The sequence below is a fragment of the Alosa pseudoharengus genome, unplaced genomic scaffold, assembly GCF_046254945.1.
Source record: "Alosa pseudoharengus isolate Yale_2024_CS ecotype anadromous, Long Island Sound unplaced genomic scaffold, YU_APseudo_1.1 YU_APseudo_1.1_scf_19, whole genome shotgun sequence".
Taxonomy (NCBI): Eukaryota; Metazoa; Chordata; class Actinopteri; order Clupeiformes; family Clupeidae; genus Alosa; species Alosa pseudoharengus.
In genome coordinates this window covers 33,027,702-33,042,351 of record NW_027468657.1, presented here as the reverse complement: position 1 = coordinate 33,042,351, position 14,650 = coordinate 33,027,702, and the positions used below count along the sequence as shown (strand labels likewise).

The following is a 14,650-nucleotide window of genomic DNA, read 5'->3' as shown; positions in this document are numbered from 1 at the left end:
AATAGGCTTCTCTGATACACCTGGAAACCTGGTGATAACAGTATGTGTGTGTGTTTGCTCTCTATAGATTGTGGTTGATTTTATCATGTTGCTTGAATAGCTTATCCTCATGAAATGAAATGGGTTTTTTTTTGTTTGTTTGTTTGTTTGTTTTTCAAAACCCTTGATATGTGACCTATCTGCGGGTCTCCTTTTCATCTGCCAGTATTGTTTTCTAGATGTTCCTGTAGGGATGCTGTTACCTAGCAGCTCTCGTCATTTAAAGAGCTTATGACCAGTGTTGTAGTGTCTCTCTCTCTCTATCTATCTATCTATCTATCTATCTATCTATCTATCTGTCTCTCTCTCTCTCTCTCTCTCTCTCTCTCTCTATCTATCTGTCTATCTATCTATCTATCTATCTGTCTCTCTCTATCTGTCTATCTATCCATCCCCATCCTTCATTCTCTCTCTCCCACTCTGAAGAGTCTCCCTCCGTGCCCCCTCCTCCTCCAGGTGAGAGCGACGCAAGTTCCTCTTCTTCCCCGGTAGCCATAGTAATCTCCCCCGCCTCGCCAGCCAAGCCTTGCAGGACGCCGCCAGGTGCCTTACTCAGTACCCGCTCCCAGCAGCTCTGCGCCTGGCGCACGCTGGCACACGTTGGCACACCTCTCTGCACGGCTTCTGTTCTCTCTTCACTAACAGCACACAGAGTGTCTGGCCTCTCACTGTCTCATGCTTACTCCCACCTCTCAACATGGTCTTCCTGTTCTCCTGTTTTTTTGTTGTCTTCATGGCTCACTTCACCACTCACTTGCTTTTCAAGGTTCCTCCAGGACTCACTCTGCACTCAGTCCCGCCGCTCAGAGCAATGGTCAGCCAATAGCTGCGCTCACAGGGCACTGTCACTTCCTGTTTGCTTGCATGCTTGTTATGTGTGTGTGTGTGAGGGCTCACGAGACCACTCCTGTCTCTGCCACAGGTTTCATTTGTTCCCTCTCCAGAGAAGCAGGGTTTGTCACCTTGGTCACAGTTTGATGCTTGGTCTGAACATGGGCTGTGGCTGCGTTTGCTGGCAGTGAAGCATTTGGCTGGACTGCTTTGACACTGTAATGTTCCTTTAAATAAGAACTGACTTACAGCATGGTTCAAGTGTCTAGAAATAACCAGCATAACCCTCCTTTTGTGGACTCCTGTTGTCCTTGTGTTTATTAGTGTTCATTAGCCAGAATGTGTTCATAGTGGTTTTTTTGTACCTTTGTGATGTGATGACAATCTCCCTGTGTGACAGTTAGTAGATCATAGGTTAACATCACTGTCAATCCCCCTCACTGTCATGACCCTAACCCTCCTCCTCCTCCTCCCCTTGTGTGTGTCCCTCTCACTTACCCCCCCCCCCCCCCCAAATAGTGGACAAACGATCCACCTCCACCATGAACCTCATGAAACAGCCGGGTGAGGCGGTTCTCAGCAAGCGCCTGTCCTCTTCCTCCGCCACCCTGGTCCGCTCCCCTGACAAAAGTAAGTGTGTTCCTCTCACCTCACCTTCCTCTCTCTCCTCCACACTCACACACCTAAACACCATCCAGTCTCCATTGTCCTCTAATGCTCTGTGCTTGGCCTCTAGACTAGAGTGTCTAAATGTGTTCTCTAAATGTGCCCGTATCCCTTACCCATAGTCCATAGTGCTGTAAGTCAGAAGGACTAAAGCCATATATTAAGACACCGTGGCTTCATTATTGACGTTATTGTTGCCATGCCATTGCTTATGTTGTTTTTTCCCCACTGCGTTAGCCTCCAGAGGTGTGACTGTGTTTAATGAGACTGAGCTGGAGCTGCGTGTTTTCTGAGGAAGTGATTATGTGAGCTGATTTCAGCTTGAGTACAACTTCCTGCCTGCAGCAGAGGAGGAGTGGCGGGTGACTCAGCTGATTTGAGCCCCCTCCCCTCCCCTCCCCTCCCCGCGCCGTGTTTGTCTTGGACTCGTCTTTTTGTTTTTCTTCCCTACCAGAGAATCGAGACAGTGGCGCTGGTTGGAATGGAGATCCACACACTTGTGTCTCTTCAGTACACAACAGCTTTGAGCCTGTTGCATATGTGTGTGTGTGTGTGTGTGTGTATGAGTGTGTGTGTATGAGTGTGTTTTTGTTTCCAGCTCTTTAGTCAGTGTGTCCTTGGTTCTTTTCTCATCCCTCGCAGGTGCTAAGCGGAGGAGTTCATCTTTGAACCGGTTGCCTAGCAATGCCCCTCAACCCACTAAAGATGGTCATAATAAACAGCCTCAGGTGGAACAGACAGGTGCAGACACCCTCCTCTCCTCTCGTCCTGCTCTCTCTCTCTCTCTCTCTCTCTCTCCTTTCTCCCTCCCCACACCCCTCTCTCTTAGAATAAAGCAAAAGCTGACTCCAGGTTTCTATTCAGTCAGAGCACAAGATGAAGGTCCCACCAGTACACAGTTCAGCTTTAGGTCCAGACTGCAGTAGTTTGGCTGAAGGACCTGTGAAGCAGTGTATTTAAGACTGGGAGTAGAGTGACCCTGCTAGTGAAGATGTTTGGAAATGTTCAGTGAAAGATATTCAGTGCAGTCTGCTCAGTCTAGTGCAGTTGTTTACATGAAAGGCACACATTTAGTTTGCAAATCCAGCTACACCAGTTTGTATGTGCTAATTATGTTTTCTAAGTCTAGGTTTGGCCCAGACCGTTTCATCTATCCCAAGTGCCTCACGCACAAACACCAACCCACCCACATGCATAGACGCATACTGACACATTAGCATATCCACCTACAGGCCACCATTCTCCTTCAGAACACATAAGTGCAGCCAGCTGATGAAAGGCCCTGCTCTCACAGACAGACAGCCAGACAGATCCTCCTCTGTGTTCTCTATCTCAGCTCCTACCGGCCTCACAGATTTCCATCTGTGCTGCGCTGTGCTGTCCAGCCCTGATTCGCTCCACTGTAATAGAGTTAAGGCCCAATGAGTCTCACATGCCGCCCCTGTGCTGTGCGCTCCCCCCCCTCCCCCCCCCCCCAGGCCGGACCGCCCAGAGCCGTCGCAGCTCGTCCCTCTCGCGGGCGGCAGCGCGAACCCCGACCCCGACCAGATCGGAGAAGGCTCCGGCCGCCGAGGAACCAGGTGCTGACTGTAAACCAGCGCACAAGTATCAGCGCCTTATACATGAGCTTGCATGCGTGTGTCACGCCACACCGTTACATCGGCCATGAGCTTCCTGTCTGCACGCGCCCAACCTCCACACATACACTCACACACACAGACCCCGTTAGAGCGGAACGCAAAGCATGATGGGAGATTTGAGCTAACAGGGTGACTGAGTGGGACGTGTGTGCTGAGTGCGGACGGTGGCTGCCTCAAATGTGCCGTGTCGGGACCTGCAGTCAGACTCCACACATGCTGCACGCCTATACCTCTAACATGCGTGCCATGCCCAGTGGCCCAAATAACAGCTCTCTAACCTCTGTGTGTGTGTGCTTGTGTGTGTGTGCATTTGCGTGCATGTGTGTGTGTGTGTCCCCGTTGCTCTCATGAAAAGGAGACTGTTTTGGCCGTCTCTCCCTGGACCATGGCCCTTTTCTCCTCCACACTCTCTCTCTCTCTCTCTCTCCTCAGGTCCTGACTGCACAGAGCACATGCAGTGTTGCGCTCTGCTAATCATGACTTAACCTTCCCCTCCCCTGACTGAGCCACCCGCCGGCCAGGAATGGCTTCTTTGTCTGCTCTAACAACAATGGCCTGTTTGTTTGTTTGTTTGTATGTGTGAATGGAGCCTTCTTTTTTCCTCTCTCTCCCTCTCCCTGGTCGCAGATGACGCTAGTGCCTGGGTCTGTGCCCGTACCTCAGTCTTGTGCACGAGTCGGTCCACTGTGTGTTCCTGTGTGTGTTTTGTCAGTTGTGTCAGTTGTGTTGTGTCGCAGCCCTGAAGTTGTCTCTCTCATACACACATTTCCACAGGAAAATGAGTTGACCAGCTCTCCCTTTAAACCTCACTTCGGACTAAACTTGTTTCCTTTCAAGATGCCTGTCGCAGGAGTTCAGTCGGCCAGAAAGACCCGGATTATTTATCTCTGTGTTGAGTGCATATGGATTTAGGTTGCTGAACATGCTCGATTGTTCACTCAAGCGTTTAACATGATAATATGCTACTGCCAAACCAACCTGCCCCGTGTCCATTCCCCCCCCCCCCTGCCTCCAACAACATCCCCTACAGAGAGGAGACGCCCCCCAAACCCCCCCCCCCCCCCCATGAAAACTGTCCTCTAATTACCCAGAGACGCGTAATGGCAGGCCAGCGCTCCTGCCATGTCCCTCTCAAATTGATGCTGGCTACTTCCTGACACCAGCTGATCCCAACCACAACCAAATGATCCTTTTTCCCCCCTTTTGGTCAGCGCTGTTAAACTCTGAGGAGTACATCATCCTTTTTTATTCTATGACAATTTATTATCTCATTCTTAAATTGTAACAGCAGTTACAATAGTAGTAATGGGGATTTCTGGATTCTTTTATTTTGTGTTAACCCTCCAAGAGCTCTTTGTCACTACTCTCTATAAGGCTTAGTTCTAATACAATGCAAGGCCTCTCATGACCATGTAATATAGTTAAGAACTCTTAACAGTTGACTTCTTTTGCCAACCATAACATTTTGAATATGGCAACACATCTGCATACTCTGTCATTTAATAGTCTTTTTAGTGTGCTTAAGTCCACTTCAATTGTAGTGGAACACAAAGAGCTCTTGCCTGGCTGTCATACTCACCTCCCCTCTCCCCTCCCATATTAATATTGCAGTCAAATCCCTGAATTCCTCACGTGAGCACTGATGGCCTGAAAAGTGTTTTTTTTTTTGTTTTTTTTCTATTGAAAAGTTTTTAGCCAGTCAGTGCTTACAGTGGCAGAGAGGAGGGTGGGGGCCTATGGGGATCTTTACCTCAGGTCCAAACCCCCCTCCTCTCCCCCACCCCTCCCTCTCCCAGAGCCCAGTGCACTAAGAGCCCTAGTTCACTAATGCCCCTGACATCCACCCCAGCCCTGACCTCACATCAGCCTCAACAGTAAATACCTCCAGCCTGAATGCTCATGTTGATTCTTCTGTTCCCTTTTCTGGTGTTAAATGCACATGGTTTGCTTCTCCCCTCACACCCCCACCCTTTACCACACCCTGGCTTAATTTTGTGTTTTTGTTTTCCTCCTTCAACCCATTTCTCTCTCTCTCTCTTTCTTTCTTTCTCTTTATTCCTCCCTTCTCTTCTTATTGTTTTTTTGACTGGTTCTGTCGTGCTCCGGCGTGCGTGTAGCCCGCCGCGGTCTGACCAGCCCCGTGGACAGTGCTGTTCTCAGCCGCCTGCTCACCCCCACCCAGGCCTCACTCGCTAGGAGCAAGAGCGCCGCCGCCCTCTCCGCCCAAGGAGCAGACGCCCCAGGTAACCCCAGAAAGAGTACCACAGACTCAGACCAATAGGAGGGAGAGGAGGAGAGAGAGAGAGAGAGGCCACCTTCACCTTCAGCCTGGCCTCAGGCCTGGGCCGGAGACAGAGCTGCCCCACTGCTGCTGCTGCTGCTGGTGTGTGGGGCTTCAGGTGGTGGAGGTGGTGGTGGTGGTGTGGCTCTCTGCTCTGTCCTGGTGCCATTATTGTGTATCTCCATTCTGTATGACAAACCCACAAGGGAATTTGCACATAGCTGGAGAGTTCAGGTGTACAAAGTCTGTTACAGCTCATTAGGCATAATGCGCTCCCCCTGCAAACAAACTCTCTATCGCGCTCACACATACGCACACACACACAAACACACACACAGATCTCCCGTAAGCTGATTAGCTGAGCGCTGTGGTGCGTGTGAGGGAGAGCGGGATGGAGGGTCCCTGGTCCCTCCCCCTCCTCCTGCTCCTCCTCGCACATCTCGTCCTCGGCGCTCCGTACACCGGCCCACCTCAGGAAGGACTTAGCTGAGGATTGCACTCAGGTTGCTAAATAAGGAGCATCAGATTGGCAGAAGCATATTGTAGGGCCACCGTTGCATAGAACAAGGTGTACTGTGCCTTTTAAGTGATTTACATTGAAGTCAGTATTTCAGGTTTAGCAAACTTTTAGTCTTAAATTGCCAGAGGCTTTGACTCAAAATGTAGAGAATGCAACTGTCTTGGGTTGGTGTATGCGCCACCTAAGAGACTCTGGTTTCTCCCAGTTCACAGCTATCTGAGGCTCACAGGAAATGGCAGGCTGGTAATCTACCGAAACTCAATTGATATGAATTTAGACTTTAGTTTCCCCAGTACAGCATGCAAAATGGCCTCACATCACCCATCTCGTGTGCGCACTCAAGACAATAGCTTGCATCTATAACTAAAAATAATCTGTCATAAGATGTGCACAATCGGAGGATTACCGCTGTCCTGCATAAGAGTGTAATGAGTCACTATTAATTATGAGTGTTGGCAATGGAAGCCTGATCATCCCCGTGTCCCTAGATTGCCCTCATGAAACCTTGTGCTCTCCCATGTTGCGTTTCTCCACCTTGTTGTGAATTGCCCCAAGCTGGTGCCAAACAGCCCTGCTAGTAGGCCCACTTGCCCCGCCCCTCACTTGGGTCCCTTGGACCCCCTCCGGAAACACTCCTAAACTCTCCACCTCTGCATCTGAACCAGTCTGACGTACGACACGACTCCATAAGCAGCAGCGCCTCTACTGGGAACACAACCCACAAACCCCAAAATTGCCAGCCTGTCCTTCATTTGGGAGCAAACGCTAGTGGTAGTGAGTAAACTAAAAGAGCTCCCGTCATGTACGTGTGTTAGGGCTGCGAATGCCTGTGCTCAGTGTTGTTGACTTATCTGTTCAGTGTGTGCCTGTGTTTTTATGTGATGGTGTGTTTTGCCGTTGGGTTTTGCATATTTGGGCTTGCCTGTTTGTGTGGAGTCAGTGTTTGGTGTTTGCTGTGTGGTGAGCGTGTGTGTTTTGGGGGTGCTAATAAGAGGGTCCGAATGCCCCCTGTGCCCACAGCTGTGTTGGCTCCTCCTCCCTGCAGCCCCCAAACCTGCCCCAGCCCTCTGCCTGCTTCACGTTAAGCAGCTGCAGATGACCACCCGCTGCCACCCCAGGTCGCTAACACGCAGCAATCTCTTGTTCTTGTGCTCTTGTCCCATTCTGCTTTCTCTCTTTTACTTCTCTCCATCTCTCTCTCTCTTGCTCTCTTTCATCTCTCTTTCTCTCCTTTTTCCCCATCTCTCTCTTAATCTCTCCCTCCATTTCTCTCTCCATCTCTCTCTCTCTCTCTCTCTCTCTCTCTCTCCTCCCTTGCTTTGCTCATCTCTGTGGGCTGCATGTGTCCTGTCCTCCCGCCTCCTGTCCCGCTCCTCTCACTCGCTGGCTGTCCTCTGTCCCCTGCGTGTCCTCTGACCCAGAGTCTCACATGCTGTGTCCTCGCTCAGCCTCGGCCACGCCCCCCGCCGGACGCAGCCAGCCGGTCCGCAGCCGCAGCAGCGACCGCCGCAACGGCCTGCCCACCTCCGCCTCGGCCCATGCCGCACTGGACAGTGGTGGCACGGTAAGGATGCACTCATGCATATTTACACACTCACACATGCAAATATACACCGTGCACGCACATGTATACTTCACGCTCATATTATATACAAAAATATTTGTATATAATTGCATAGACTGTAATACAACCCCAAAACAGAAAAAGTTGGGACGTTGTGTAAAATGCAAATAAAATCAGAATGTGATAATATACAAGTCTCGTAAACCCATATTTAACAGCAAAAAGGACATAGACAACATATCAAATGTTGAAAATGAAAATTTGGACTATTTCATGGAAATATATGTTACTTTTGAATTTAATGCCAGCAACATGTTTCAAAAAAAGTTGGGACGGGAGCATGTTTACCACTGTGCTGCTTCAACTCTTCAATTAACAAAATTCTGTAAATGTGGAGACCATTGGCTACAGTTCTGAGAATAAAATTTTGTCCCATTAATCCCCAATATAGGATTTCAGTTGCTCAACAGTATGGGGTATTCTTAGTCATGTTTTTCATTCCATTATGCACCTAATTTGACAAATCTGGACTGCAGACAGGCCATCTTAGCACCTGGACTCTTCCTCTATGGAGATATACTATTTAAATATGTGCATAATTCATTCTGGCATTGTTTTCCTGAAATCAGGAGGGGTGGCCGGGGGTCCACCCCTTCATCCCTGACACACACACACACACAATAAAGCTTAAAGTATTAATGCAGTCACACAGGTGCTAACAAGTTCAAATACACTCATATCTTAACAGATCATTTGGCATTGTTAAATTACCTTACATGAGATGCAGGCATTATTTTGGCTATGTGATATCTTATGGGAACATGAAAGTGGTCCTTTGGGGGACTGATTGTCTGCACTGCGTTTATAAATGGAAAATTACGAAAGATGGGAGCGTGTCCTCTGTCCTGGAAGGAAATGGTGACACGGCCATAAAGACCTGCTCCACTGGCACACATTATCTCCTCTGATTTGCCTCCCAAAGTAGCCCAGCCCTGTATCACTGCTGATGATCACAGTGATGTCCTGTTCTGTAAGTGACACCACTCGACAGCAAGGGCCACAGCACATAGCCACCATTGTTGGAGAGAGGGCAATTATATCCTGGTCTTGTTTTGTTTAGAGAATATTTTGGGTTTATAATTTGCTATACAATGTGAATGTACCTGAAAGTTCAAACACAGGAAACCTGCCTCACAGCAATTGATGTGTTAAGGTGCTGAACAACACAGGGCATGGCGTTAAATAGAGAGGACCTCTCTGACTCATAGAGCACCATTAGCGCTGTGGAACAGCCAACAGCAGTACTGGGAAGAGCTTTGTAGCTAGCCACCCAAGGTCAGATGGAGTCCGTATGGAAATCATGTCTTGATCTGAGTTAAATAAGGCGGTTGGATGGAGGATGGAAGGTGCGCAGGGCTCCCGAGCTCAGAAGGATGTGTAGCACTCAGGAGAATGTCACCGCCCACCGAGCGGCTCTGCCTACACAGGACCACACATCCACTGATCCAGGGTCAGGAGGCATGCACACAGCAGAGCTAGTGTTCTGCAGGGGACCGCACACTCGAAACAACGCAGAGTAGAGCCCGTGTGTAGTGAAGTGCGTAAACCACAGGCTGATAAGTGAGTCGTGTGTGCGCGCATGTGCACACTACTCGCAGTCACAAGTCCCAGCCTGAGCACTGGCCCGGTAGATGGGGATGAGAAGTGACACCAGTCCCTCGCATTATAGAATCCCCTGGTTGATGTGCGGGTCAGTCACCACTGAAGGATAAGAGGACATTAGCCAGTGATGGGACAGGAGTCTGACCACCTTAAATGTCTTATTTGAGATTCTCAGCTTGTGACATGGTGATCATTTAATGCTTGAGTTTAATGCTTGCATCTCTAGTCAGACATTGACTTAAGGAAAAGGCAGTACTGTGATCCTAAGGAGAAGCTTAGAGTCTAGCTGATGGCACAGCACTCAACAGCCAGTGTATTCAGAATAACATGGAATGAGAACTTCATTTGAAACAGTAGGTGGACATAAAAATTGAAAGAGGGAAGTTTTTTAGAAGACTTCAAGAAATAATTGCTATGTGATTGGTGTGTTCAGCCAGATTGTGTTTCTGAGTGACAAAGTGTTTTGATTGTTTGGCTTGTTTTGCTTTTGTTTGGTGTTTTATCTTTCATCTGTGTGTACAGGTACAGTACAGGTGTTTGTTGAATCGCTGGTTCAGAATTGGCTCATAAAATACTGATTTTTCTCTCTCTCTCTCTCTCTCTCTCTCTCTCTCTCTCTCTCTGTGTTCTCATCTTTCCCCCCTCCCTCGCTGAGCAGCAGAAAGCTGAGAAGCGCTTCTCATCTCCAGGAGGGACGCGCCCCACCTCTCCCTCCACCCTGACCAGTCGCCACCGCTCCCCATCCCCTGCACCCCTCAACACCAGCACCAACAAGAGAGCCCCCTCCCCAGTCACAGCCAAGTAAGACTCACACCACACACTCACCTTACACATTCACCGTCTCACACATCTAAAGGAATCATGCGCTGATGCTGGAGAGTAAGAGGCATAAGTTCAAAGACCAACTCCATCAGCACCAGGCGTGAGGACAGTCTGTTTTCTGTGACAACAAAGCAAGGGTCTAATGTGCACAAACATGTGTTGATGAGAAACCATCGGGAAACATTGCGTTGCATTGTAGGGTAGAATTCAGTGTCAGTCATCACATGTTGCCGTCTTGTGAATGGCACTCTAGGGCAGACTGTATTCACCGTATGTTCTCTGCAGTGTTCTTACGTAAGGCCAGCTCCTTTGTAAAGCTAACACATGGCAGCATATCACATTCCAGTACATCTCAACTCGTTGCAGACGGAAGGTTTCGGTGACCTCACCTGTGTGCTGAGTGTGTGTGTGTGTGTGTGCGTGTGTTGTGTTTTATTGTCTGTGGTGTCTGGTTACCCCCTGCAGGAGTCCACGTAACCGTCCCCCGTCCCCCTCGGGCCTGAAGCAGCGCCCCCCCTCCCCCCAGCCGCAGAGCACCTCCAAGCCGCCGCCCATCCAGAGGCCGGCCCTCACCCCCACCGGGCCGCCCACCCTCCGCAAGAGGGACTCCAAGCCAAAGGACATGTCCCCCATGCAGCCCCTCATGCCCGTGGCATCTCCGGACCCCAGCGCCCAGGCCAGCCCGGCCTCCACCCCCACCCCAGCTCCAGCCCCTGCCCCAGCCCCTGCTCCAGCCCCTGCCCCAGCCCCTGCCTCCAAGGCCAAAGAGGGTGAGTGCTTCTTCTGTTTCCTCCTCATCTGACCCGCTTGTGACTCCACCACCCCAGCAGCACCTTCACAGATTACTGCTCTCAAAGCACACCTGTACTGTTGAATAAGCACACAGATTAGCTGCCCAAAGCGTCTCAAAACATGCATCACACCTCAGTCCTCTGTGAGCAGTGCATAACTAGTCATACCTGATGAAAAAAAACTTAATCGTCAATACATTTTTTAAAATTTATTGTAATCATTTTTTAAATGATTTTTGAATGTCTTGAAAATATGAAGATATGCTCCAAAAAGCTGTTGATATATCATCAAACAAGGAAGTGGCTCTGAGTGTATTATTTGAGTGAGGTGTGTTTACATTTGTATAGCACCTTTCAAAAACCCATGGTTGCTTGTAGAGCAAAATTAATTAGTAGTGAATCAGTAGTGCTTAAAAAGTGAATTAGAGGCCAAGGCCCTTGCCGTGGGTGTCTTATAGGATAGTAGAAACCCTGCTGTCATCAGCTGCCTCGCAGGCTATTATGGAAGGCAGAGGGTACAGACGGATTGCTCTCTCAGCCTGTTTTTGAGAGGTGGAGGTAAGAGAATCGCCCCTTGGGACGTATTATTGACAGAAACTCTGCACCATTGTGCCAGAGAGCATCCCCCTTGCCCTCAAGGTCATTATGCAAAGGACATTACACAACCCTACAGGCACAAGACATACCCAGCTTCAGTGATGTGGTTTCCCTGCACTTTAACGCTAACCCCCTGCCTATAGTGAGCAGGTTTCCCTGCACTTTAACGCTAACCCCCTGCCTATAGTGAGCAGGTTTCCCTGCACTTTAACGCTAACCCCCTGCCTATAGTGAGCAGGTTTCAGCACCACCCACCGTTAAATCTGTTGCTAATGTTTAAGGTAACAGAGGTGGTTTCATTCCTGTAGCGCTCTGGTGGATGTGCTGAGTTCTGACATGCTGCGCCCCCTACAGGAGAGAGTAGTGCTCAGCACTCCAGGACAGATGCTGTAATCTGGGACTGAAGCTCCTCTGATTGGGGTCTCTCAGCACATTTGCCAGATGCTCTGGAGACTCAGACATACAGGAGCAGTTGCTCCGTGGTGTGTGTAATTTTATAGTCTGTGAGAGAAACGTGTCGGATGACGCCCTCTTTGCTTAGTGGGAATGAAAAGCTTCTTGGGAGAGCTGGCAACCTGCTGTATAATTCTCACTAAGACCTTTTTTGGAGCAAACTGCTAAAACTATTTGAATCATAAGCACAATTAAGGTCCGTTATTCAAGCATCTGGCTAATTTAGACTAATTATTACTCTACATACTTCTTAATAATGCTACCCATGTTTTGACTCACTTAGAAGATAATCGTGGTCAATTATTTGACTCGATTCACAACAATCTCTGTCTATTGCAAGTGCCAGGCACTCGACAGCACTGCCCAGCCACATCTGGCTGCCACATTTGCCAAGTAAATTACAGTCGTATGTAGCTACACAATGTACCACCAGGAAACCGCTCATTCAGACAGAAAGGGAAGAAGTGCCCTCTTTATTCTGACAGGGGCTTTAGAGAGATGCAAAACAGACATGTTTTGTAAGCAACTGGCACTAGTCTCGTCTTCAGACTAATTTTCATTGTGTGTTGTCATGGTGAGAAGGTAAACTCACACATATGCTATGCACTTCTGCTGTTCTGTTGTCCGTGTCATTCTGTCCTGCAAAAAAATATAAAAACCTTGACACCATGAAATCGCCAACTGTATTGTATGAGATAGCATGCTAGCAAGCCTTTATCAGTGCTAACTGTACTGTTGTTGGTGTTTGTAAGGGCTTTGCATGCCTCCTCAGAGTAGTAGTTTTTGACAAACTCCTTTCTGCTGCCTTAACCTTTTTTTCCCCCTTCCTCCCTCTCCTCTCTTCCCTCCAGACGCCAGCTCCAAAGCCGCGGCTGGAACCAATTCTGCCGCCGAGGCCGCCAAGATCCTGGCCGAGAACCGGCGTCTGGCCCGCGAGCAGAAGGAGCGAGAGGAGCAGCTGCGCGTGCAGAGAGAGGAGGAAGAGAGGTGAGGAGAGGAGAGGAGAGACGGAGGAGGTGATGAGGGAAGAATCCCTCACATGGGCTCTGTGGAGCTGGGCTGGCTGGCCAAAGCAGTGCAGAGGAATGGAAGTGCTCAGCCAAAGCCCTGAATGCTTGCGTCCCCCTGAGGGCCGCTCACAGCCCTTATTGGAGGCTGGGGAGCTGCAGCTGATGATAATGGGCTGCTGAGTTCAGCAACTGAAAGACGTACGGCTGAACTCAACCGGCCTGTGTGATGCGGGGGTACAGACCCATAAAGACTCCTATTAGTGAAAGAGACGTTTGTTCAATCAGTTTGGTCAGTGTATTACATTATACTATTGGTAACTACACCAGGAGAGGAATGCAATTAGGTAGAATATGTGATCTGTTTTTTAAAGATGGGAGTCCAGCAGTTTATTACATCCCTAAATCTCTTCTCTGTTCCTCGAAACATCTTCACTGGCCTATACACCTTCTTCCTTATTATGGGAATTGGGATCTATCGTGGCTCTCTACACACTGTTGGCCTGCTACAGTTGATACATTAGTTGGTATTTGTGAAGAATTGTCCCCAGCCCCCAGCCATGACATTGACTGCTTATTTTGCTCATGTAAATCATCCTGTAGCCTAAATCATAGCAGACAAGGTTAAAAACTTGATTTATCACCAGTGGTGAAGAACAAACATTCTTTGCTGTTGAGTGTTCAGGTGACTTTGTTCCATCAGCGTGACGGTTGTGTGTCCTGCAGGTTGAGGAAGGAGGAGGAGAAGCGCTTGGCCGAGGAGGCGCGAGTGAAGCGCCTGGAGGAGGAGAAGAGGCTGGCGGAGGAGAGGAAGAAGCAGGAGGAGGAGGACGCACTGAAGCAGGAGGAGGAGCGGGAGAAGCAGAGGCAGGAGGACGAGCTCAGGCAGGCAGAGCTGCAGAAAGAGGTGAGACCGCTGGGAACACTCAGTGCAGAATATGCCAAGATGCTACTGATGGGTAAAGGCCCGGTTATACTCGCCGCACCGGACTGGTAGCGCGACAACGTGACGTCAAAATTGCGTCATTTCCTTTGTCGCACGAGAAATTTCAGCCTCCGCAGGCAGGTCGTGCACCGGAGATTTTTTTTCAGATGCGCGCGACAAGCAGGATGAGCTTGAAGCCAATATCAGGGAGCATGCGTGCCTCTATACAGACATCAACCACATTCAGGCATTTCATATAGCCTAGCCCACATCTTAAATAAACATGTTTGAATAGTCAGTTTGAGAAGAGAGGGAAATTAACCTGGCTAGGTTAACAGCGAGAGTTCTTGATTTTTAAATAGTCTGCTGGATAAGTTAATGAAGCTACCAGAGAGAGGGAATTAAGATGAAAGACCTAGGACTCAGGGACATGCCAATAATCCAGCAAAAGATAACAAAGATATTTATTTTCAACCAAAGGATATCTAAGACCTGAAAAAAATCTCATTCCACCTCAGGAAATTACACAAACTCATTTCTTAGCACCAGCCAGCTAGCTTACTTGCTAAAATTTCCCTCTGGATGAATAAAGTATCTATCTATCTATCTATCTATCTAGCTGCACACACCTTGGAAACTAGATGGTAGTTGTAAATAGCAGCAACCAAAGTCTGAAGTATCATCACAGAGGGTAGTTTTTACTGCCATTGAGGCCAATGCCAATTCAGGAGAATATTGCAACTAGTGTCGCAACCACCACGCGCGAGTATAAATGGTTACCGGCGCTCCCGTGACGTCACGTTGTCGCGCTACCGGTCCGGTGCGGCGAGTATAACCGGGCCTTAAGAGTGT

General features: G+C 49.0%; 1 protein-coding gene across 9 annotated transcripts in view; it reads left to right on the top strand.

Moving 5' to 3' along the window:
• Positions 1-14,650, top strand: part of map7d3 (MAP7 domain containing 3) — a 32,076-nt gene that overhangs the window by 13,594 nt on the left and 3,832 nt on the right. For 2 of the 9 annotated variants that reach the window (XM_076292480.1, XM_076292479.1), the window contains exons 6-15: positions 466-582; positions 1,390-1,500; positions 2,179-2,277; positions 3,015-3,116; positions 5,294-5,419; positions 7,399-7,541; positions 9,862-10,004; positions 10,491-10,795; positions 12,718-12,853; positions 13,600-13,780. In XM_076292480.1, coding sequence (XP_076148595.1) covers positions 466-582; positions 1,390-1,500; positions 2,179-2,277; positions 3,015-3,116; positions 5,294-5,419; positions 7,399-7,541; positions 9,862-10,004; positions 10,491-10,795; positions 12,718-12,853; positions 13,600-13,780 — 1,463 coding nt within the window. The remainder of the gene's footprint in view (positions 1-465; positions 583-1,389; positions 1,501-2,178; positions 2,278-3,014; positions 3,117-5,293; positions 5,420-7,398; positions 7,542-9,861; positions 10,005-10,490; positions 10,796-12,717; positions 12,854-13,599; positions 13,781-14,650) is intronic. The other 7 variants (XM_076292482.1, XM_076292481.1, XM_076292483.1 and 4 more) reach the window with 7 other exon arrangements.